Source organism: Rana temporaria, chromosome 3, assembly GCF_905171775.1.
Source record: "Rana temporaria chromosome 3, aRanTem1.1, whole genome shotgun sequence".
NCBI lineage: Eukaryota > Metazoa > Chordata > Amphibia > Anura > Ranidae > Rana > Rana temporaria.
The window spans coordinates 265,171,264-265,197,474 of NC_053491.1; the positions used below are offsets into that span (position 1 = coordinate 265,171,264).

The window sequence follows — 26,211 nt, forward strand, 5'->3', positions numbered from 1 at the left end:
AGTTCGTTTGGCGCGGGGACGCGCTTCATTTAAATGAAACACGCCCCCTACCCGCCCAATTTGAATTCCGCAGCGAGAGATACACTACGCCGCCGTAACTTACGGCGCAAATTCGTTGAGGATTCAAACCAAAGCCAGGTAAGTTACAGCGGCGTAGCGTATCTTACATCTGCGCCGGGCGCAGTGTATGTATGTGGATCTGCCCCTTAAAACGCAAACTAATCGCTTAAAGCATAGATGTTTCCCCTAGGGCTGTATTGTCCATAATCCCATCAGGTACAGTGTGTGGAATTCTAATATATATATATATATATATATATATATATATATATATATATATATATATATATATATATATATATATATTTTTTTTTTTTAATACATTGAATATTTAAATATATTTAAATATATATGTGGGCATGTGCTAAGAGTATGTATGTGTGGTTTTGTTGAGAAGTGTTTTATTGCTGCTGTAAAGAGTATCCGGAAAAATTGTGTTGTATGTATCTATATCTATCTATGAAAGGGGAATTGTGTTGTCTGTAAAACATGTTAAATGTTTTTCTTTACACTAATTATTAATAGATAAAGGCATCATCTTTTGTTTTGGCATTTTGGAGTCTTTATGTAACATTGTCAGCTATTTTTGTCAATATTTCAGTTGGACATATTACATTTAAAGTGGAAGTTCAGTCAAACACCAACTATACATAAAGAGGAACTGCAGTCTGCTCACATGATTTGTAATAAAAACATCTACTTGACAGAGTCATATTTTTTAAACTGTATGTCAAACCAACCAACTTTTTTATTGAAGCTTTGAATGATTTGGAAAGACACACACCTGTCTATATAAGGTCCCACAGTTAACAGTGCATGTCAGAGCACAAACCAAGCCATGAAGTCCAAGGAATTGTCTTTAGACCTCTGAGACAGGATTGTGTCGTGGAACAGATCTGGGGAAGGATACAGAAAATTTTCTGCAGCATTGAAGGTCCCGATGAGCAAAGTGGCCTCCATCATCCGTAAATGGATGAAGTTTGGAACCACCATGACTCTACCTAGAGCAGGTCGCCCGGCCAAACTGAGCAATCAGGGGAGAAGTGCCTTAGTCAGGGAGCTGACCCAATAACCAAATAGTCACTCTGACAGAGCTCCAGCATTTTTCTGTGAAGAGAGGAGAACCTTCCAGAAAAACAACCATCTCTGCAGCACTCCACCAATCCGGCCTGAATGGTAGAGTGGCCAGACAGAAGCCTCTCCTCAGTAAAAGGCACATGACAGCCTGCCTGGTGTTTGCCAAAAAGGTATCTGAAGGGCTCAGACCATGAGAAACAAAATTCTCTGGTCTGATGAAACAAAGATTGAACGGATTTGGCCTGAATGGCAAGCGTCACGTCTGGAGAAAACCAGGCACCACTCATTACCTGGCCAATACCATCCCTACAGTGAAGCATGGTGGTGGCACATCATGCTGTGGGGATATTTTTCAGCGGCAGAAACTGGGAGACTAGTCAGGATCAAGGGGTAAGATGAATGCAGCAATGTACAGAGACATCCTTGGTGAAAACCTGCTATAGAGCGCTCTGTCCCTCTGACTGTGGTGAAGGTTCATCTTCCAACAGGACAATGACCCTAAGCACACAGCCAAGATAACAAAGGAGTGGCTACGGGACAACTCTAAATGGCCAAGCCAGAGCCCAGGCTTGAACCAGATTGAACATCTCTGGAGAGATCTGGAAACAGCTGTGCACCAACGCTCCTCTTTCAACCTGATGGAGCTTGAGAGGTTCTGCAAAGAAGAAATTGGAAAAACTGCCCAAAAATAGGCATGCCAAGCCTGTAGCATCATAATCAAAAAGACTTGAGGCTGTAATTGGTGGCAAAGGTGCTTCACCAAAGTATCGAGCTAAGGCTGTGAGTATTTACGTACACCATTTTGGTATACGGCTGTAACATAACAGTGAAAAAGTGAAGCACTACGAATAATTTCCGGATGCACTGTATATGTATTATAATATAAATCATACTTAGATATTTTTGTCTCTCTTTAATATACAATCAACTATACATTGGTTTTTCCACAGCTATAGTAATTGCAATCATGTCACTGGCTACTAAATATAACATTTATAAAAATAGGATTAAATAAAAAATAAATAAAAAATCCTAACATTTTGCCTGGTCATCATTTTATTTATTTTCTTGCCTTTAGCCCAGTTTCACACTGACAGCGGGACAGAAATCGTGCAAGTTCAGCTGAACTCATACAATTTAATTCCTGCATGTCAGTCCGACTTCAGGGGCGATTTCAAAGACATCTGTGTGGGTTCCTGCACAGATGTCTATACAAATCGCACCCCAAAGCCACCAAAAGTAGTACAGAAACTACTTTCGGGAACCGGTGCGGTGCCGCAAATGTGGTGCCGCACCGATTCGGATAATGCCACTGCTGCCAATTGCCCCCGATTTGGCATGCAATTTGACATGTCAAATCACATGCCAAATCAAACCAATGTGAACCTAGGGCTAGAAAGGGTAATTTCTACACAGCTAAGAGATTCCTGAAGCACATTTGCAAGTTATTTTTCTGTTCCCCATGTCACTTTTTTTGTATGGATGTGAAACTTAAAAATGTATATTTATACATGTAATGTTTTTACTTTAGGTTATCACGTGTATATTAAAAAGTTCTTGCACATCTGTGATACAGTAATGGTAAGTACATGCACACCATACATGGTAATATTCTATACTGATACCCATTCATGATAACAATCTTAAACTACATATTTCAAACGCCTCCCCCATTAGTTCAAACAGGGCTGTTTTATGATTTACACATTTTACCATTTTTTCTGAATTTAGCATTATGGCAACCATGATGTTCATCTCTTTCGCAGTCCAGTTTCTTCCATGCTTAACAGTTCAATCCCAGATACTATACTTACATAGTTTAAAAAGGTTGCCACACGATTGCCAGTCCCTAAACGCTTGAATACATCAGGTTCCTCTTTCTACAAAATTAAATGTAAAAATAAACTGCAGACCTGAAAGAATGATGAAACATTTACCAAGGTACTTACATAATTAAGATATGTTGCAAGCCTATTTCCTTCCGATTTGAGATTGGGGTCAAAGGGACGCTGCAACAGATAATAACTTTAACCCGAATTCAGAAATGTATATAAAAAAAAAAAATATATGAAAAAAATGATAACATTTATTAAAATTACGGATAAAAAAAATGCAATTGTGCTTTGCATAAAATGTCCAGCTATAGAGACAAAAAGACAGAGGAGGTACATCAACACACATTTGGGAGATTACACCTCTGAAAATGCAGGAAAACACAAAAACATGACACTTAAGCAAGCAAAGCCTTTGGCCACATGTGTTGGTTTAAGCTCTGCTAAGCAGCACAGCCGTGTAATATAGCAATTCACCACAGCAAGGGGAAGCATCGATAAATGATTTTTGCCTGTGATTATCAGATGGTTTGAGGTTAAAATTTAAAGCTGAACTCCAGGCCCAAAAATGTATATTGAAATATATTTTTCAGGAGCCACAAAAGGACATAACATGGACTTTGTGTGAGGCTGAATGCCTTTGCAGTCACAGATATTACCTACTGGAAAATTGTATTGGTGCCTGTGCAGAAAGCAGAACTGTGATTGGAGTTCAGTGGGCCCTTCCACTACAGGCCCTTGCAGAAAACTATGGGGCAGTAGTTCTCAACCTGGGGGTCGGGACCCCCTTGGGGGTCAAATGACAATTTGCCAGGGGTCACCAAATCCTGGGCTGTTCCTGAAGCCTGCAGCACTCTCAGCCTTTTCACAGCCATCCAGCAGGACTGAAGCTTGTGGCCGCCCAGCTGAGCTGCTCCTGGAGCCCTTGGCTGCCCATTCAGTCCACAGCATGGATGTGGGGCAGAGACTAGAGGTCAGCTGAATGGCGAGAAATGTGAATTGGGACGGGCTGGAGGAGACCCTATCTCCTGATTTCGGCATAGGTGTCACTGCTGCGAGACACCACAGAGCTGGCGACACATTGAGTAACACTACCTGTGATAGAGTTGCCATTTAAAGTTCCCACTACAGTTTTCAGATCAGCAGATGATCTTGATCAAGAGCATCAAAGCTGGCTGATCAGAACTCCCCGCCATCACTGCCAGCCCCTCCCCCCCCCCCCCCCCCCGAGGAGTAAGAGAAGGAATAAAAGCAGAGATTGCATGGAAGGGAGAGGAAAAGAGGGAGAGGAACAAAGAAAAAAGGGAGAGAAAGAATAAGAGAAAGAACAGGAAAGATGACTAGAGAGAGGGATGGGGGGACAAGAAATAAGACAGAGATAAAAGTGAAAGAAAGGAGAACATAGAGAGAGTGGTACATCCTAAACATCCTAAAATGTACCAGAAGGGGTTTTAATACTGTACGAGACTTAGGGATCCCTAAATGTCCGTGGGCTAGGGGCGCAAATTACTTGTCTGGCCTTAGGTGCTGAAAACCCACGCTACAAAAACTCTACTGTTAGGGGTCCCCACAACTTGGTAAATTTTTTCAAGGGGTCACGGCACTAGAAAGGTTGAGAACCACTGCTATAGGGGAAGGGGGCAGATGCAAGACCAGTCACCCTGCATAAAGTGAGAGCAGCAGAGAGCTTAATAAGAAAAAGCTTCTGCAGAGGCAAAGTGCAGGAGTTATTTCCTGTTGGATTAAAGAGATCCCACCCAAAAAAAAACAAGGTACACCAAGATAACACCCATTCCTCTTCAAGCAATATTTGTGTAGCCCAGATTTCCAATGTAATTTAATGATTTCAGTAGCCATAAACGAGATATGGATAGTTTTATCTCACTAGCCAGTATACTCTTATAAAAAAGGTCAAGACTTGGCTGGGTATACATGGTATACATGGTATTTTTGTGTTCAACCAGTGGGTTGAGCGAAAAAAAAAAAAAAAACACAACAGATTCCCGCATCCACACAAGCGATCTGAAATGCGGGAATGTCCCCCATCACACTATCGTATTCTGACAGTGGAGACTCCCACATCCTCAAGTCAGAATGCACAAAGCAGCGCTTCAGCCGTTGCCATCGAATGCCGCTACCATTTGACAGAAGCCAGCCTAAAGACCACCACCTGTTGAACAGACAGGGATAATATACACACACAGATAGAAATTCAGTAGGGTCCTCCTGAACCAGCTGAATGTCAATGCGTGTATACCCTGCTTAAGGAAGGATTTTAAAATCACATATAGTTAAAATTGCAAAACAATGCATTGTTGTTACTTTTCTGAATGAATAGAGACGGTTAACTAACCTAAGTGGATGTTTACTTAGCATAGTAAGTTGGAAGGCGCATTCATGTTTAAGAAAGAATACAATATGATCCCGTATGTAGGTTTGGGAACCCACATGCTAACTTGGATCTCTGCCCTTTATTCCATTCCACAGGCAGTAGTCCAGATTGATGAAACATGGTCTAACTTTTTTGGATTATCCAAAGGCATAAGGCGAGGATGCCTTCTGTCACCCTTAATTTTTGTTCTGACTTTAGAGCCTTTACTGTGTGCCATTAGGGCAAACCCAGTATATTACTGGCCTTATTAGTTAACCTGGCCATCATAAAGTCATGGCCTATGCAGGTGACCTTTTTATAGTTTTGAACCAAAAGCTGACTCTCCTGAATCAAATGTCACTATCTAACCATAATGGCGACTTATCTAAATATAAGATCAATTATAATAAATCAAAAGCACTTAACGTGTCTTTACTGTCAGAGTGGGTTTTCGTGCTGAGGCACTCTTTTCCATTTGCCTAGGCCACCACTAGTCTCAATTTTCTGGGGGTCCAGATCACACGTGACCCAGCTCTGCTTTTTGACACCAATTTCTGTCCACTGTACTTCATAATGAGCATGGATCTGCAAAACTGGAGGTCCCTAAATCTAATATGGTTTGTCAGATCAAATGCCGTCAAAAAGATGACCCTACCTCAAATTGTATACCTAATCCAAACTCCCCCCATAGTGCTCAGTGTGTCTTTTTTGTGTGCATCTTTGCTTGTTTCTGAAATTTCTATGAATAGACAAACAACCCTGCATTCAAATATCGCTTTGTACTCTACCCAAACTGAAAGGAGGCATAGGTTTGCTGGACATTCTGTTGATTTGTAAAGCCCTGCACTTTGTACATGTAGTCAGTTGGAGTACCCAGGCTAAAGGTAAAGCGTCATTTACACTTATACGACTCCAAAGTTGTGCCACTTTGAAATGGGTGCAACTTGGATGTGACTTGTACAAAGTCAGACCCACTGTTGCATGTAAAACATTCAGGTACGACTTTCATGCAACTTTTGAGGGTTAACATTGAAGTAGATGGCCCTCAAGTTGCATGAAAGTCAGACCAAAGTAGTGCATGAACCACTTTGAAGTAGCTACGACCAAGTCACACATATATGGATGGTTATCATTGGAAAACATGGAGTACAACTTGTCATGCGACTTTGATGTCCAAAGTCGCATGAAAAGTCGCACAAGTGTGAATGAAGTCTAAAACCATGGGTACATTTCATTGAGGTATAGCTACACATAAAACATAAAACAGGAAAACATAGATATACTCACTGACTCAGACAAATATACAGGGCACAAAAAGGCAAGCTTGCTTAAGCAGATTTGGTCACTTTGTGCATGACATGTAAATGACCTCCAAAAGGTAAAGCATGGATACAGGAAACACAAATTTCAGTGGAAATGAACATTTCTAATCAATTTAAATTCTCTTAATATTAGTGGGAGGCTTTGGAAAATAATAAATAAGCAACTGTAGAAAGCCAGACAGTTTTATTCGCAAAGCAAAATTGCACCTTGCTACACCCACCACCACCACAAATAGCAAAAAGTTTAAAATTTTGACACAAAGACATAATTGCAGTACAAGAAAGGTAATCTCAAAAATGATTGCACTATTAATGATTTAGGATTTTGTCCTGATACAGAGTCCCTTTGATTTTGCAGACAAATGCATATTCATGCAAAAATACTTTGTCACTACTATAACATGTATGAATTTTACACAGCTTGCAATATATTTTAAACTCAGCAACACTATGAATATAAAACATGAGATGCAAAATTATAGACAAACATTTGTAAGACAAGCTTTTTAAAATGTTCTTTTTTTTTTGTACAGTGTATTACTGTTATTTTAAGGATCGACTTCATTTATATGTCAGTTTTGTACCATTTTGATTTGTAAAAACCATTCGCAAATAAAAATAGCAACTACTTAAAAAATTGTAAATATGCTGTGTTTAAAAATAAATAAATAATAAATAAAAAAAAGCTAATGCTGCCTTTAAATTGAATGATGAGGAAACGAGGCTTGGAAACCTACCAGTTACAATATAAAAATGTATTTAGAAAAAATAAATAAAAAATCATACAACAAACATAAAGTAGGTGGCAGGAGTGAGCTGCAGAAATATACTGTATAAACAATGAATTGAACAAGCCCATCTATTTTTAAGTGACTTTTTTTTACTATTAATTGTAAGATACAAATATTTTCTATTAGGGCTCCATTCACACATGATCACTAGTTGGATCGCCACAATTCTGCCCTGTGATTCTGGCTGCAAAAAAAAAGTTACGAAACTTATTTTTGTGGCGACACGCATCCCATAATTTTGTATGCACGATTGCGGCGCCATTGGGGTGCCATTAGAAGTAATGGCATTGCAAGTGCTTCTCGCGTTTGGCAGCCATTTGAAATCACGGGGCGAAATTGCAGCGATTGCGCCCACGATCAGGTGTGAATGGAGTCCATGCACATAACTATCTCTTTTTTTCGAGTTGCATGTCTTGTCAATGTGGCAAAAAGAAAAAAAAAATGGCGGAGGTTGTAGGTTTGTAGACTATGGTTCTCTATGGAAAGCTTTAAACTGGTAAACCTGGACTTCCTAAAAGCCAGATGTAAAAGCGAGAATAAGGTATTGGCTCTCCACAAATAGATGCTGAAGGCTCACTCTCTCTCTGCCCATGTTATGCCAGAGGACTGCCAGGAGGAAGTGAGTGTGTATACACAAAATTTACAGAACCTTGGCTATTTATATTCAGACTAAAGCCCAGTCATACACGGGTTGAATTCCAAAATAATTTTATTTAGAAAATAGTAACTAAGAATTTTCATTCAAATTCCGCACCATTAGTGGGTTGAAGTTACTGCCAATTTTCATGCGGCCATCAAGACTTGAGTGATCGGGTATGTTGGACATTTTTGGAAAAACAAAACTAATTTCTAACCAATGATGGGAGAATCATGTGAGAAATATAATCAAAAATTTAATGTGTATGAGATGTGACCTGGAAAGAAAAGAACATTCCCGGACCACAAAAAAAAAAAAATTCTGTAGCAACAGGTAAAATTGAAGGCTTGGTTGGTCGAATGTCTAAATCAATGGTGGCACCATCTGATCACAAAATTGAGTTTTTTTCGAAGGAAATTTAATCCATGTATGGCCTGCATTAGTAATTTCTCAGACACCATTTTATTGGCTGCAATCTATGCACCTGTGTTGAGACCAAAGTGAGTATGTGTAAAAAAAAAACTGTATGTAATTTACCAGCCTTATTAATAACTGCATGCACTGTATATTATAAGATACCATTATGGTCAGAATTCTTGTGACTAAGGCACAGCAGCAGCTTGTATACAGTAATGAGCCACCAAAATAAATAAGGATGACCCAGCATGGCCTGATAAAAATCAAGCAACCATTTCGTATGGGTTACCAACAAAGCAATCACATGTCAGAGAGCTCAATAATGCATGCAACAATTTTCTGACATGTTTCCAAAGATTGTTTTATGCAGATGATCCCATATGTGCATCCTCTTACATATGGGCATATTATATTTAAACAAACATTGGTAGCATCTACCACCCCACCACTAGAAAGGTTAAATACCATGCATCATACACATTCTAATATACACTTACCCTTGAAAAATCAAAATGTGGCTCATATTGACCTCCCATACCATAGTTTGCAACCTGTAAGAGACAATATAGATACAAGCTAAATGTAAAGCATAACTCTAGCTGCGTTTACGTCTTGGGTAAAGTAAGGAATAGCTAAAACACATGTTAGATGTTATTTCTTTTTGGAACCCTGCAGGATATTCCCCTAACTTCTACTTGCTTGTCTGGTAAAAGCACTGTTACTGGGACAGCAAAATTAAGAAATTAATTCCAACTGAGCACACAAGGAAAAAAACCCGCTATCTTCCAAGTTTTATTGGAAATGTGGTACCAACACAGGGACAGCGGGTACAGAAAAATGGTCAGAGTCCTGAGGCTCATAAACACGGATGGGGGGGGGGGGGAGGGATCGGGTGGTCCACCTATTGGGAGGGTATTAGGCCGGCCTCTCCGCCTCTCCTGGCCTTGGGACAGTGCTGCCATACTTTAATAACTGTAGAAAACATTACTGCTAGCCCTTTCTCATTAAACGCTTCTGCTGTGCCACTATCAATATTAATAGAATCCTCTAATATCTCTCTACTCTCCTTCTCCCACTCCGCCTCCTCCGCAAGTGTAGCTTTCGATTGGAAGAGGAGAGCGGTCATGTGACCATTAATAAAACAGCAGAGGGGAGTCTGTCATGGATCTGCCATCTAAGGGTTAATAGTGCAGACTGATTTCAGTGATTGGCAACAGGCTGCCTTATTTTTTTTATTTTTTTTTTAAAGTGTATTTTGTGCGTGTACTCGAGAGAGGAGCCGGACTGCAGGAGTCGGGAGTAGGCAGGCCTCCCCCAGAGGCAATCTGCCACCTTTCTCCATGCCCCGGGTGGCAATGGCGGGTGTGTGAGGGGGTCCTCCCACACAGCCCGCCCTACCTGCTCCGCTTTGAAGCCCAACGGGGCAGAGGGACTCCCCTATAGGGGAGTGAGAGGATCTAGCCCGCTCAACCAGCCCTGTTAGTCCTTCGCCTCTCTTTTTAGAGACCGCGTGGTCAAAGTGCGTGCATGTTAACCCAATTTCGAGTGCGTGTAAGTGTGGTTTCGGCGGCCGCTAGGTGGCGTTTCCGCCGAAATCCGCATCGAGTATGCAAATGGCTATTTACGGCGATCCACGAACGTACGTCCGGCCGGCGCATTTTTTTACGTCGCTTTCGTTTGGCTTTTTCCGGCGTATAGTTAAAGCTGCTATATGGTGGCGTAGCACATGGACGAAAATACTCTGGATAGCCATGGCTAAGCGCTGAAGTACAGCGTGAAACGCGTCGGCCATTTCTGTACCTGTTGTTTGCGGTGAATGCATGTGCATTTGAAAATAAAAGACCAACTTTATTTTAAGTTATTTTGGAGTGCGGCTATCCAGAGTTTTTTCGTCCATGTGCTACAATTAGCATCGCCAGCACCCTGGTGGTTCAACAACCCTTAATGATTTACGAGGCTCACCTGGAGCGGTGAAAGATTTGTCTATATGGTGGCGTACTCGCGAATAGGGATTTGCGTAGAATGACGTCACCGTCGTAAGCATTGGCTTGTTCCGGGTTAATTTCGAGCATGCGCACTGGGATACCCCCAAGGACGGCGAATGCACAGTTAAAAAAAAACGTTGTTTACGTCGGGTCACGACGTATTAGCATAAAACACACCCCAATTACATCCATTTGAATTCCGCGCCCTTACGCCGCCAGAGATAGACTACGCCGCCGTAACTTACGGCGCAAATTCTTTGTGGATTCGAAAAAAAAAAAAGTTGCGGCGACGTAGTGTATCTAAGATACGCTACACCCGGAGGGAAGATGCGCCCAGGTACATGGATCTACCGCAAAGTGTCTGCATTCCTAGAAGTGATTATGCCTGTGGGAGTATCTCACAAAAATAAAATAAATTACATTTCTGTTGCAGCAGATGCCATGAACCTGACTTGTAACTTAGGGTAGTGTGGAGTTCTTTACCCAAGCAGGAAAATACATTTTTGGTGGTGTTCTGCACACCAACTGTGCACAGAAGGCAACCAGGTTCCCATATTGCATTGAATGTTATAAAAAAATGACAGCTGCAGATTGACATTTAATAACATTAAATTACACTATGGCTTGTGTAGCAGTTCTAAATGCCACAATTTATCATTTTATTTACTATATTGTTTTCCCATAAACGTTAAGATACCCTGTAAGTTATCTTCTACCTTCTCCAGAGGAAATTTATACGGTTTTATAATAACATGGGAACTCTGGGGATGTGTGGTAGTATATGCATCTAAGCCTAAATACTGCATAGTAACAAACAGATTTTACCTGTAACAGTTCAGCAGTGTCAGCAGTTAGCCCTGTAATGGCCTGCATGCGTTTGTTCACACGACCAATAATTGGGTCTTCATATTCTTCCAACCAAGCACTGTACAGAAACAAAAACACTTAAAACATGGCAAGTTTAGAGGACTAAGCCATTGGTTAGATCCAGGGTCTCCAAACTGTCTAAGCAAAGGGCCAGTTTACTGTCCTTCAGGCTTTAGGGGGAGGCACACTGTGGCCAGTGGGAGTAGAAAATGCCCCGGTATCAGCGCCCCATCATGGAGATCACACAAACCCATGGTATTAATGGGAGGAGCAGTGCCCCACGTTTGCCATCAATAGAAGAATAGTGCCCAATTGATTGTGTTAGCAAGGGGATCAGTGCTCCATCATTGGTGCAAGTTGGTAGAATAGTGCCCCGAGGGCCAGATAAATGCAGACAAAGGGCCACATCTGGCCCCTGGGCCGTAGTTTGGAGACCACTGGGTTAGATGGAAGTAACTAATAGTTTCAACAACAGGCACAATGAGAAACGTATACCTTTTTAGGAGGTCAGAAAGAACAAGAAAATAAAAGAAACACTGAATAAAAGCCATTTTTCCCATCCAGTAATGCTCACAACCACTGAGCATTCACAGTCAAACAGTGAATAAACCTCAACAATGAACTTCTGTTATATGGTTTGATCTCTTTTGGTTTATAAAATACACCAAACATTTTGTTATATGTGTTTGAGTAGTTCAAAATACATGCTGATCTTGCCAGATTTTGTGACCCAATACATTTTTCTATGCTCTCTGCCGTTGCTGACTGATCAATCACATTGTTCTCTGAGAACTACAGAACCACACCACTCTTTTATGGAGAACAGGGAACTGGAGAAAGAACAGGGAACTGGAGAAAGTGCAGAGAAGGGCAACTAAACTGATAAGAGGCATGGAGGAACTCAGCTATGAGGAAAGATTAGAGGAACCAAATCTATCCAATCTTGAGAACATACCTTAGGGGTCAAAATGTTGCTGAAGGGGAATATGGTGGCCGCATCCCTGATAATTGGAAACCCCTGGAACAGCCCAATCTCTAAATGGGACGTTAACGGGCATAGTCAAAGGTATTTATAAAAATACAAAAAGTTTATTGGCTACACATTAAAATTAAACAAGAACAAATAAAAGGGAGTGAATGTGGTTCAAACAGAATGATACATAGTAAAAGAGCAGGGATAACCATATACTTCTATCCTCAAATAGAGTCAGAAAGACAGAAGTCACCCTTGACTTCTGACTCTATTTGTGGATAGAAGTACCGTATATACTCGAGTATAAGACACGTTTTTCAGCACTTTATTTGTGCTGAAAATGCCCCCCTCGGCTTATACTCGAGTCACCTTTTTGCGCCTGATCTTCCGGAATTTGGGGACCTGGTACTGGCCTGCCGTAGGTCCCCTGGACCCCAAACTTGGCACACACGTAGCCCCATTTCTCCTCTACAAGTGTGCAAAAGCTTGTTGTCTGGGGGACCTACGGCTGGGGAGCACTGATTTTTCAAAGCCGGGCACCCCTTCTGTAGACTCCCATGTTAAACGTCAGTCTAGGCATGGGCACAGTGAGGCATGCACATGAACACAGTTGGCCCCGTACACACGTCCGAGGAACTCGACGGACAAAACTCATAGTTTTGCTCTTTGAGTTCTGTGTGAAGCCGCCGAGGATCTCGGCGAGCCAACTTTCCTCATTGAACAACGAGGAAATAGAGAACATTTGTGGTAAAATTCGGTGCCTCGGCTTATATTCGGGTCGGCTTATACTCGAGCAGGCCCGGACTGGGACAAAAAAAAGGCCCGGGCATTTTAGGCTGAGCAGCCCATTTTTTTTTAATACAAATCAGGGAAGCATGACATGTTTGTTATTTAATCAAACGAGGGTGAGGTGGGTGCAGAGGGTGAGGTGGGTGCAGAGGGTGAGGTGGGTGCAGAGGGTGAGGGCAGAGGGTGAGGTGGGTGCAGAGGGTGAGATGGGTGCAGAGGGTGAGGTGGGTGGGTGCAGAGTGCAGAGGGTCAGGTGGGTGCAGAGGGTGAGATGGGTGGGGTGGGTGCAGAGGGTGAGGTGAGTGGGATGGGTGCAGAGTGCAGAGGGTGAGGTGGGTGCGGAGGGTGAGGTGGGTGCAGAGGGTGAGGTGGGTGCAGAGGGTTCGGTGGGTGCAGAGTGCAGAGGGTTCGGTGGGTGCAGAGTGCAGAGGGTGAGGTGGGTGCAGAGGGTGAGATGGGTGGGGTGGGTGCAGAGGGTGAGATGGGTGGGGTGGGTGGGATGGGTGCAGAGTGCAGAGGGTGAGGTGGGTTCAGAGGGTGAGATGGGTGGGGTGGGTTCAGAGGGTGAGATGGGTGGGGTGGGTGCAGAGGGTGAGAAGGGAGGGGTGGGTGGGATGGGTGCAGAGTGCAGAGGGTGAGGTGGGTTCAGAGGGTGAGATGGGTGGGATGGGTGCAGAGTGCAGAGGGTGAGGTGGGTGCAGAGGGTGAGATGGGTGAGGTGGGTGCAGAGGATGAGGTGGGTGCAGAGGATGAGGTGGGTGCAGAGGGTGAGGTGGGTGCAGAGGGTGAGATGGGTGCAGAGGGTGAGAAGGGAGGGGTGGGTGCAGAGTGCAGAGGGTGAGGTGGGTGGGATGGGTGCAGAGTGCAGAGGGTGAGGTGAGTGCAGAGGGTGAGGTGAGTGCAGAGGGTGAGGTGAGTGCAGAGGGTGAGGTGGGTTCAGAGGGTGAGATGGGTGGGGTGGGTGCAGAGGGTGAGGTGGGTGGGATGGGTGCAGAGTGCAGAGGGTGAGGTGGGTGGGATGGGTGCAGAGTGCAGAGGGTGAGGTGGGTTCAGAGGGTGAGATAGGTGGGGTGGGTGCAGAGGGTGAGATGGGTGCAGAGGGTGAGGTGGGTGGGTGCAGAGTGCAGAGGGTGAGGTGGGTGCAGAGGGTGAGGTGGTGCAGAGGGTGAGATGGGTGGGGTGGGTGCAGAGGGTGAGGTGGGTGCAGAGGGTGAGGTGGGTGCAGAGGGTGAGGTGGGTGCAGAGGGTGAGGTGGGTGCAGAGGGTGAGAAGGGAGGGGTGGGTGCAGAGGGTGAGGTGGGTGGTATGGGTGCAGAGTGCAGAGGGTGAGGTGGGTTCAGAGGGTGAGATGGGTGGGGTGGGTGCAGAGGGTGAGAAGGGAGGGGTGGGTGCAGAGGGTGAGGTGGGTGGGATGGGTGCAGAGTGCAGAGGGTGAGGTGGGTTCAGAGGGTGAGATGGGTGGGATGGGTGCAGAGTGCAGAGGGTGAGGTGGGTGCAGAGGGTGAGATGGGTGGGGTGGGTGCAGAGTGTGAGGTGGGTGCAGAGTGTGAGGTGGGTGCAGAGGATGAGGTGGGTGCAGAGGGTGAGGTGGGTGCAGAGGGTGAGATGGGTGGGGTGGGTGCAGAGGGTGAGAAGGGAGGGGTGGGTGCAGAGTGCAGAGGGTGAGGTGGGTGGGAGCAGAGTGCAGAGGGTGAGGTGAGTGCAGAGGGTGAGGTGGGTTCAGAGGGTGAGATGGGTGGGTGCAGAGGGTGAGAAGGGAGGGGTGGGTGCAGAGTGCAGAGGGTGAGGTGGGTGGGATGGGTGCAGAGTGCAGAGGGTGAGGTGGGTGGGATGGGTGCAGAGTGCAGAGGGTGAGGTGGGTTCAGAGGGTGAGATGGGTGGGGTGGGTGCAGAGGGTGAGGTGGGTGGGATGGGTGCAGAGTGCAGAGGGTGAGGTGGGTGGGATGGGTGCAGAGTGCAGAGGGTGAGGTGAGTGCAGAGGAAGAGGTGGGTTCAGAGGGTGAGATGGGTGGGGTGGGTGCAGAGGGTGAGAAGGGAGGGGTGGGTGCAGAGTGCAGAGGGTGAGGTGGGTGGGATGGGTGCAGAGTGCAGAGGGGGAGGTGAGTGCAGAGGGTGAGGTGGGTTCAGAGGGTGAGATGGGTGGGGTGGGTGCAGAGGGTGAGAAGGGAGGGGTGGGTGCAGAGTGCAGAGCGTGAGGTAGGGGGGGATGGGTGCAGAGTCCAGAGGGTGAGGTGGGTGGGATGGGTGCAGAGTGCAGAGGGTGAGGTGGGTTCAGAGGGTAAGATGGGTGGGGTGGGTGCAGAGGGTGAGGTGGGTGGGATGGGTGCAGAGGGCAGAGGGTGAGGTGGGTGCAGAGGGTGAGATGGGTGGGGTGGGTGCAGAGTGTGAGGTGGGTGCAGAGGGTGAGATGGGTGGGGTGGGTGCAGAGGGTGAGGTGGGTGCTCTCCTCTCCACCCCCCCCAGATTCCAGTACAGTCAGAGCTCCACATTCAACTTTCCTCGTTCTACTCACAGCGCTCCAGATGCACATTTCCGACATCAGGCAGGGGACTCCTCCAGGCAGCTTCTCCCCCTTCATGGTCACCTGACCTCTTCAATTCCGCCACCCCTGAGCTCAGCTGAATAGTCCGTCGGACGGCCGCGGAGCTGGCAGTGGTGAGGCCGGCTGAGCGGCCCCGACTCACGGAGCAGCCCAGATGACGCAGCACTTTGATAAGGGATGGGGACCACGGCCAGAAGGACATGGATGCGGCTCATCCCGCGGAGCCGGCCACGGAGAGGCCGGCAGCGGATGAGCAGGGCCGGCTCAAGCAGCTGCAAAATCAGGCACAAAATTGACATGTGGCCGGCTGCCGCGGCCCACCGGGCATATGCCCGGTGTGCCCTATGGCCAGTCCGGGCCTGTACTCGAGTATATACGGTATATGGTTACTATGTATCATTCTGTTTGAACCACATTCACTCCCTTTTATTCATTATTGTTTCATTTTAATGTGCATCCAATAAACTTTTTGTGTATATATATATATATATATATATATATATATATATATATATATATATATATATATATATATATATATATATACACACACATATACATACACACACACACACACACATAAATACATATACACATATGATCCACATGTATAAATACATAAGTGGTCCATGTAGTGAACTTGGTGTTGAGTTATTCACTGTAAGGTCATCACAGAGGACAAGGGGGCACTCTTTACATCTAGAGGAAAAAAGATTTCAACTCCAAATACCGAAAGGTTTCTTCACAGTAAGAGCTGTGAAAATGTGGAATAGACTCCCTTAAGAGCTTCTGTGCAACTCAGTAGATTGGTTAAAAAATAAATAAAAAGGCCTAGATTATTTCCTAAATGTACATAATATAAATGGATACTAACATTTATGGGTAAAGTTGATCCAGGGAATATCAGATTGAGTCTCAGGGGACCAGGATGGAATTTTTTCCCCCTGCTGGTAAAAACTGGATCATGCTTTGCTGGGGGGTTTTGTCTTCCTCTTGATCAACTGTAGGTATAGGATTGTGTATATGGGATTGTATAATTTTTTGTTCTCCTTTTATTGATTGAACTAGGTAGACTTTTTTTAACCAGATTACCTATGTAACAGGAGAGGGACAGGGGTCCTTCATCCTACATTGTTTCTGTTGTCCTAATGCAGAAGGCCATTGTTTTGTGTATGGTGCTGACCAGGCCTGGACTGGCCATAGGGCAGACCGGGCATATGCCCGGTGGGCCAACCCAGCCAGGGCCGCCCGCTCTGTAGCCTGTTGCTGTTCAGGCCGCACAGCGGAAGGTAAGCGCCGGCCGCGGCCTGAACATGGTTAACACAGGCCGTGACCGCCGCTCGCCGCTATGCGGCTGTGCCTGTGTCTCCAGGGGAACTTTCGGCTGCATCGGCTGAGCTGTGTGTCTCTTTCACACACAGCTCAGCCTCAGAGCTGATAGGAACAGTTCCGCTCTCTGCTCCCAGGGACTGTCCCTCCAGCCAAGGTGTCTGCACGGTGGGGCAAGGGGGAGAGCTGCAGGCAGGATGTTTCCCCCGCTCACCCCCCTCCCCTTTTTTTTCAGGACTCGGCAGCACATGTGAGGAGAAAGCTATTGTTCTTCCCTCACCATTGGTCACAACAGCAAACCAATCAGAAGAAATAGAGGGGCATCATGGGAAATATAGTCCCAGAGATAGGTGGCCCAATTGTTTTCAGCAGGGAGCTGATTACACTCCCCAGCATGCATTCTGTTGGGTGGGGGAGAGAAAACCAAAAACACGCTGAGGAAGGCTTATAGCAGCTATCATAGGAGACATGAAAAATGAAAGAGAGGACTGTGCTGGGGGAACCAATAGCCCCAGCACCACCAGAGAGAGCTACGCTGTTCCGCACCACCAGAGAGAGCGACGCTGCACCGCACCACCAGAGAGAGCCATGCTGTACCACACCACCAGAGAGAGCCACGCTGTACCACACCACCAGAGAACCATGCTGTGCTGTACCACACCACCAGAGAGAGAGCCACGCTGTACCACACCACCAGAGAGAGCCACGCTGTACCACACCACCAGAGAACCATGCTGTGCTGTACCACACCACCAGAGAGAGAGCCACGCTGTACCACACCACCAGAGAGAGCCACACCAAGTTCACTACATGCACCAGAGAACCATGCTGTGCTGTACCGCACCACCAGAGAAAGAGAGCCACGCTGTACCGCACCACCAAAAAGAGAGCAGGTCAGTGTCACTGGGCAGTGTGGGCACAATAGGAGACAGACAGTACTAGCATTGTATAGCCACAATAGGACTGGGACACTGTAATATAAAGGGGACTGCACTGTAAAGGGGCACTGTAATTATTGCAGTGCCCCTTTACAATGCAGTTCCCTTTATATTACAGTGTCCTCAGTACATTTCAGTGTGGAGGGCCCACACCAGGCACCCGCGAATGTCTACCAAGCACCCCTGTCTCCAAACCCCCCCGTCCCCCCCGTCCTTGGAAAAGTTGGCTGCTCAGTCTAAAATGCCCGGGCCTATTTTTTGTCCCAGTCCGGGCCTGGTGCTGACAGAATCAAAGTGAAAGTGAAAAAAAAAAAAACACCTCAATGCAGTCACCACATGTACTGCATTTTGATTTTGGGTTTACACCATGCTTTAAAGCTGAACTAGGGATATATAAAATATTGCTACTTCACTTAGTTATGTGTTCACTAAATATCAGCAAATGTATTATTAAATGGAGCTAGTATAAGTACCTGATTCTGTCTTTGTACTAATTTCATATTATCCCCTGCACAGCAATTTAGATTGGGATATGAACGTTCAGCATGAGATAGCCATGCTCTACAGCACAGTTTAGTACTTAAAATAAAAATCTCGCAAACTAATGATCTAACCCAGCCTTTTTCAACCCGGGGACACCTTCTGTGTTCTTCATTGGTGTCTTGGCAAAATGTCTAAAACTTTCCACAAGCCTATGGGCCCTTTCACATGGGGCTGTTTGTGTACGGGCATCGCTTTGCTCAGCGGGGATCGTTCCGTAGATTCCTGCTAAGCAGGCAGATGACAGGTCGGTCTCTGCACACTGTGCAGGGACCGACCTGTCAGAGCGCCGCTCTCCCCTATGGGGGATCGGATGACGACAGACCGTAGAGCCGGTTGTTATCCGATCTGCCAGATGGAAGGAAAAGTAGGGTTTTCTGTCTTCACACTTCCGCCCGTGTGATAAGGATCATGTTATGGGCTCCTTGTTTATCCCTCCCCCTGCTCCTCTTCTTCACCACTGAGGTCACATTAGCTGAGTGAGGAAGAGAAACTGAAGGAGAAGAGAAACAGTGGAATACTAGTCAGTACCAGTGTACAACGGTGCATTTGATGTGCAATAATAATGTTGGGTGTCCTACATGTGCGGATGTGGATCATTTTAAAGGGTGCCTTGACTGAAAAAAAGTTGAGAAACACTGATCTAAATCGGTACAGTGATACTTAATTTTTTTTACTGTACAAGAGTTTAAGTTTACATTTTGCAGCTATGTAGTTATGTGTTTGGCTGGCATTCAAGAACCGAACAATCAAACACTGTTGTTTGCTCAGTTCTCATGACTGTCAGTCAGCAGCTCTCTGCTCTGCCCGCCACGCTCACTGGAGCGCTGGGCTGTGGAGAGAGTGGGAGTGGCTCTCAGCAGTTTGCTGAGCTGCTGAGCCGGGTGCCGGTCCAGGCATGTGTGCGGATAACGATTTCAATGTTGCAATCTTGCCGTAGCCCGGACAGACTCTGTGATGTCAGCCTTCACACTATAAACCGCATATGAAATGCACAGGAACCACACTGTATTCCTATTCAATTCACATGCAGTACAATTTTAGCTCATTCAAATCACACCACATGGCACTACCAAGTGAGAATTTTTATATTCTCCAAGATGGTTCTTTTCTATATACCCAAATCACACCAGTCATGCATGCGTCAACTTTGGAACCGGACTGAAACCAGATCACGTGGTCGGTCTGTTCCATGTGATCCGCTGCAGGCAAACACAGTGCATTTGTGACATGCATTTGGAGTGCTGCTAAGATTGTACTGGCACCTGCTGCAGATCGCAAAAGGCAGTGCGATTTAAATGTGGTGCAGGAAACACGCACGGATTGCAGGTTGCCCACAACGCATTATAGTCTGAACTTTTTTCAGTAATTTAGCTCTTATGTTAAGTTGATGGCTATGACATACTGTACTGATCATTGGAGGGTTTTTTGATTTCCCCCTCCTCATTAGGTTTCATAAATGTTTAGGATCAACATATTTAGTGTCGGTCCTTTGTTTGTTTTTACACCAGGGGACAGCATACTTAATTGCTCATAATGCCAGGTTAAGAAATATTAAAAAAAGTATAATGAAAAGTGACACCACAGTGCACCAAGCCAGCATGCACTGTCATCACAAGACAGTATCATCTCCTTCGTATCGTCTAAATTATTTTGGTACCAAATTATTCCCTTTGCTTCAACATAACAACAACAGGGGTTATTTAGCATATTATTCAGACACTTGGGGGAATTCATAAAGGGTGTCTTAGGAGTTATTTAATAGGGGTGTATGGCGCCTGATGGGGAACTATTCTCACAGTTCCCCATCAGGTGCAGTTCACTTTTCGTCCAGGAACGATTTGGCGCAGTTATATGCACATAACCGCAGGTAATCGCAGTGCACTGTGTCAGCTGCGTTTGGTATGACTCATGAGGGGGAACTCCACGCCAAATTTTAAATAAAAAAACGGCATGGGTTCCCCTTCAGGAGCATACCAGGCCCTTGGGTCTGGTATGGATTTAAAGGGGAACCCCTACACCGAAAACCGGCGTGGGGGTCCTCCATAATCCATACCAGATCATTAAAAAAAAGTGACAATGTCATTTATTAGGCAGCTCCGGGGGTCTTCTTCCGACATCGTGGGTCTTCTTCCAACTTTGGGGGTCTCTTCTTCTGCTCTCCGGTGCCTTCTTCCTTCTGCCGGGCTCCTCCGCCATCTCCTTGCAGCTGTTTTACTAGCGGTGGCCCGGTCTTCTGCATCGTCTTCTTCCCTCTTTTCTTCTTCAATGTTGACACTTCCTCCCGCTGTAATGCCGGGTGCACAATGATTTATATCGGCATGGGGCGTGGTCACCAGGTGACCCCGCCCCTTATGTTGTCACCACCCAGAGCAAGATGGGACTGTGACGTCATAAGAGGCTTATATAAATCGTTGCGCACCGCGCACCCGGCATTACAGCGGGAGGGAGTGTTGTGTCAACATCGAAGAAGAGAAGAGGGAAGAAGATGACGCAGAAGACCGGGCTGCCGCTAGTAAAAGATCTGCAAGAAGATAGCAGAGCAGCCCGGCAGAAGGACACCGAAGAAGAAGGGAGAAAACCGGTCCGCCGGCCTGGCAGAAGGACACCGGAGAAGAGGGGAGAAGACGACGCAGAAGACCGGGCTGCCACTAGTAAAAGAGCTGCAAGAAGATGGCGGAGGAGCACCGGAGAGCAGAAGAAGAGACCCCCGTAGTCAGAAGGAGACCCCCGAAGCTGCCTAATGACTGACAATTTTTTCCTCCAGGTGAATGGGTAGGGGTACGATGTACCCCATACTCATTCACATAGGGTGGGGGGCCGGGATCTGGGGGTGCTTCGGAAGGGGGGGTGCTCGCTCGTCCCCACCCCCTTTCCTGACCTAAAAAAGAAAGACAGGAAAAGCGCCTCTAAGTTATCTGGTTTAATTGTAATAACAGGTGCAGGTATCCAACACTTACATTTAAGATAGTAGGAACAAGGATAGAAGTGATGGTAATCAGGTGGAGCCGGGCTGTGCCTGCAATCTGTGAAAAGATCTCCGCTCTGAAGCCGGGAGAGCCGAGTCTGAAGTTGTATGAGAGCGCTGTTTGGACAAGCCGCTCGTCTGCTGGGTGGTGACGTCAGAGGGACGGTGGCTGACAAGGTTCACAAAGGTACACAACGCGTTTCAGAGCGTGCGCTGGTCTGTAGAGAGTCCTGCGCGCTCCTTTCTCAAGTGACACTTGAGCAATGTATCCTTCACCCCCACAAAGATGCTGCGGACATTTTTTAGCGTCCTGTCAGTGCAGCGTCCCAGTGTAAAAGCAATCGTTCTTTCACGCTGAGACTGCAGGGGAAGTGTTTTTCAGGTGCTTTACATGTGCCATTTTTAGCCCAAAAGCGCCTGAAAAACGCCAAAGTGTGAAATGGGTCCTAAACCTGGAAGCTGAATGGTTTCTATGCAGAGCTGCACCAGATATTGCACTCTCCAGTTTTAGTAAATCAACCTCACAGTCAGAGGAATTCAGTGCCCTAATGACATTAAAATCTAGTTTAAGGGCTCCTTCACACGGGCGGTCCGCCTGACAGTTTTTTAGGTGGACCTGAACAGGCGCTCCGTGCTCCTCTATGGAGCCACCGATGTCAGCGGTGACATGCCCGCTGACATCCGACCCGCTCCGATCTGCCAAAGTGTGACGGAGGACAACCCTATTTCCCTTCTGTCTGGCGGATAGGGCGACAACGGACTCTACGGTCCGTCGTCATCCGATCCCCCATAAGGAAGAGCGACGCTCTGACAGGTCGGTCCCTGCACAGTGTGCAGAGACAGACCTGTCATCTGCCGGCTCAGCGGGGATCAATGGAGCGATCCCACCTGAGCAAAGCGGAGCCCGATAACGACCCGCCTCATGTGAAAGAGCCCTTACTGCCTTTCTAAAGCTATTAGAGTTATTACAGCCAACATCAATCACCTGAATAAAAGAGCTTCACAGATGATGCTATGGTTACCACAGGTCAGGTGTTATATTCTGCACGTTAAAATACCAGGGGTAACTTGGTTACAATTAGATTTTCATTAGGCAGATTATAAACATTTGCTCCTCCATTTGTGTTCTGGCCTTTGTAAAATGAAAAACAATGTCTATACCCTCAGGAAAAATAAAACAAAAATGTATTTATAAAATCATGTGCGTGTTATTCTACCTTTTTGAAACTCTGTAACTGGCTGTGGTGAGAACTCCAGTTTTCGGGTCCCGCACAGTTGCTCTTGCTAACTGTAGAGAAGAAATCATACCAAATATTAGGTTTAATGAATGAAAAAAAACTGTGCATGCTTTGATTCAGTGAAATCTTAGACCAGAAAAACAGGGTGGTTTCTGTACATACTGTACATTATATACTAATGATAGAAGGGAGACATGAACCCAAAATTTTGCTTCTGAAAAAACTAGCCTAAACCCAACTAGCCTAAACCCACTTGCCATGTAACCTGGCCATGTCACCTGCCACGTCACCTGCCACGTCACCTGCCACGTCACCTGCCACGTCACCTGGCCACATCACCTGCCACGTCACCTGGCCACGTCACCTGCTACAAGTTGTGGATTGTCCACTTGCCACGTCACCTGACCACGACTCCTGCCACAAGTTGTGGATTTGTCCACTTGCCACGTCGCCTGCCACAAGTTGTGGATTGTCCACTGGCCACGTCACCTGGCCATGTCACCTGGCCACGTTACCTGCCACAAGTTGTGGATTGTCCGCTTGCCATGTCACCTGGCCACGTCACCTGCCACGTCACCTGGCCACGTCACCTGCCACAAGTTGTGGATTGTCCACTGGCCACGTCACCTGCCACAAGTTGTGGATTGTCCACAATGCAATGCAAGCAATTACATTTTTTTATGTTTTTTTATGGTTTTTCATCATTTGCCATCATTTTTGAGATTTGTAATGTAAAAAAATAGGTCACCTTTAAAAACGCCTATAAACGAAATCGCGGCAAAACGCCGGTACCGTGTTTTGCCGCGTTTAGCGGCGTTTTGCCGCAATTTGCGTCTGAGGCCCCATACACACGAGAGGATTTATCCGCAGATACGGTCCAGCGGACCGTATCCGCAGATAAATCCTCTCGAGGATTTCAGAAGATTTCTATGCGATGGCGTGTACACACCATCGCATTGAAATCCGCGCTGAAATCCTCTGGCGATGACGTGTCGCGCTGTCGCCGCTATTATGACGCGGCGACGGGCGCGACGCTGTCATATAAGGAATTCCACGCATGCGTCAAATCATTACGACGCGTGCGGGGAATCCCTTTGGACGGATGGATCCGGTGAGTCTGTACAGACGAGCGGATCCATCCTTTGGGATGGACTTCAGCAGATGGATTTGTTGAGCATGTCAGCAAAATATTCATCTGCTGAAAATCCATCCCAGGGGAGATTTATCCGAGGATAAATATCCGCAGGAGTGTACACACCATAGAATCTATCCGCTGAAACCCATTTGATGGGATTTATCTGCGGATAGATTCTATGGTGTGTACGGGGCCTTAAACGCAAAAACTTTTGCGTCTGAACCCAAAATTTTGCTTCTGAAAAAAATAGCCTAAACCCAACTGCTTTAAAACGCAAAAAAATGTGAATGTGTGCATGGACACATAGGATAACATTAAATGTGTTCAGGGGCAGTTGAAAAAAAATGCCCAAATGCCTCTGAACTCGAGTTTACCAGCGTCTCGTGTGCATGGGGCCTTAGAAATCGGATAAAAGGTTTAGCACTGGAAAACACTTTTTGATAGATAAAAAGTGCATTTTATATACAACTATATAGATCAGACCAAAATGAGGGACAAATGAGAAGGAATGAGGGACATCCCTCAAAATCAGGGACAGTTGGAAGCTATGCCCACCGATAGGATCATGGCAGACAATATATGCAAATTAAGTCAGTTAGGACAGTTGACAGTTTTAAATATAATAATTGTTTTTTATTGGTAAAACTGGGGTCACATGTTATTAGCGGCACGAGCAGGTTCCTATATAAAGCAAATTCAACTGCGCAATTAACAGTCGGCAGTGGATCAGCAAAAAGACGACACATCCCATCCTCCCACCTATTGTTGCGTGCCTAATTTATGTGCTTAGTCCCTTTCTCTCAGAAAGGGGACAGTTATTTATATATATGGACATGTGTTGGTATGACTCGCGCTGTTATGGCTGAGTCAAAAGGTTGTTTTAAAGTGTATTTGGTGTAATTTATATGGGTTACCTTTTATAAGATTGGTATATTGAAGTTGTTTTAATTAAAGCGGGGGTTCACCCTAAAAAAAAATTCTAACATTACATTGAGCTCACTTCCGACATTGACAGTATGCTGATCTTTTTTTTTACAGTTGTATCGTTATTTCCCCCCCCCCCCCCCCCCCCGACAAAATAATGATAAAACGGTATGTACGGCAAAAAAAAAAAAAAAAAAAATCAGCATACTGTCATTGTCGGAAGTGAGCTCAATGTAATGTTAGAATTTAGTTTTTTAGGGTGAACCCCCGCTTTAAATACCAATAAAAGGGCCGCGGCCATTTCAAATCCAAAAGATTTATAAAGTGTCGGTTTATTATTTACTAAAGGGGTTTTGTATGTTATATAAAGTTCTGCCTGCGGTCCCATTATAATGGTTGCAATTGCTGTTCGCCTGAGAATGCTGGTTGCCTGGCTGCATCTGAATTGATAATTCTGAGTATCAGGCGAGAAACTAACATGCGGCAAATGAAAGCCAGAGAAAAAGTCAGAAATGATTCCTTATACTTTATTCATTCTTAAAAGCAGGGGGTCAGCAAAGGGCACTCCTTTTTCTCTAATGACAGGTATATTTTAAAATGCTGCAATATAAATAACAATGATTATTTAAAATGCCAACACCACATCAACAGAATCAAGCCCATCTGAGAACTTTTTTAGAGCTCCGGAAACAGAGGTTAGTGCTATTTTCTTCCTAGTTTGGCACTGACCAGTAATCACACACATGGTTTTTATCAAGCATACTGGTTACCATGGTAAATAAACACACACTGGGGCTCCTTGGCAAAGCCATCATTTTGTGCTGCAGAGAGTAACATATGAATAAGAGGTACCCTTTGTGGCATGCAATCCCAGTCAAACCCTTTTCTCAATGCTTCATATATATAATTTACAGATTCAGCGGTCCTTGTATATTAATTGAAATCTGTTAATTTAAAGGTTGCCTTGCTGACCTAGGAAAAGCGACTAAATCCAATGTGCAGGTTATAAATACATAAGCTATAATATTTCAGTAATAATAGCAAGTACTGTACATACTTGTGTGGTAAACAGCACGTTAGCTGGTATCATTTCTGTACTGCATCGAAGACTCACAATAGGAAGCACATAAATAGTACACGCATGTGGGCAGCAATGCAGACTGTAACAACAGGCATTCTTGGTATGGGCTTTCAGTTAGAAAGTGTATAAACTACACTCAATTAACTTTCATCACGGCAACATGTTTAATCCTAGATCTTTACTGATCCCTATAGCTCAGTGGTCTCCAAACTGCGGCACATTGCTTGCCTTTATCCAGCCCTTGGGGCACTATTCCTCTCACTGACACCAACAATGGGGCAACATTTCTGCTACTGACAACAACGGGCGCCATTTCTTCCCATTGACACCGATGGGCACTATTCCTCCCCATTGACACCAACATTGGGGCACTATTCCTTCCACTGACACCAACA

The 26,211-nt window shown here is 45.5% G+C and overlaps 1 protein-coding gene across 3 annotated transcripts in view; it reads right to left on the reverse strand.

Annotated features, from left to right (window-relative positions):
- Positions 1-26,211, reverse strand: part of P4HA2 (prolyl 4-hydroxylase subunit alpha 2) — a 149,679-nt gene that overhangs the window by 26,329 nt on the left and 97,139 nt on the right. The window contains exons 9-13 of one of the 3 annotated variants that reach the window (XM_040344641.1): positions 22,656-22,726; positions 11,318-11,417; positions 9,005-9,058; positions 3,087-3,146; positions 2,952-3,017 (exon numbers count right to left, since the gene is read on the reverse strand). In XM_040344641.1, coding sequence (XP_040200575.1) covers positions 2,952-3,017; positions 3,087-3,146; positions 9,005-9,058; positions 11,318-11,417; positions 22,656-22,726 — 351 coding nt within the window. The remainder of the gene's footprint in view (positions 1-2,951; positions 3,018-3,086; positions 3,147-9,004; positions 9,059-11,317; positions 11,418-22,655; positions 22,727-26,211) is intronic. The other 2 variants (XM_040344642.1, XM_040344643.1) reach the window with 2 other exon arrangements.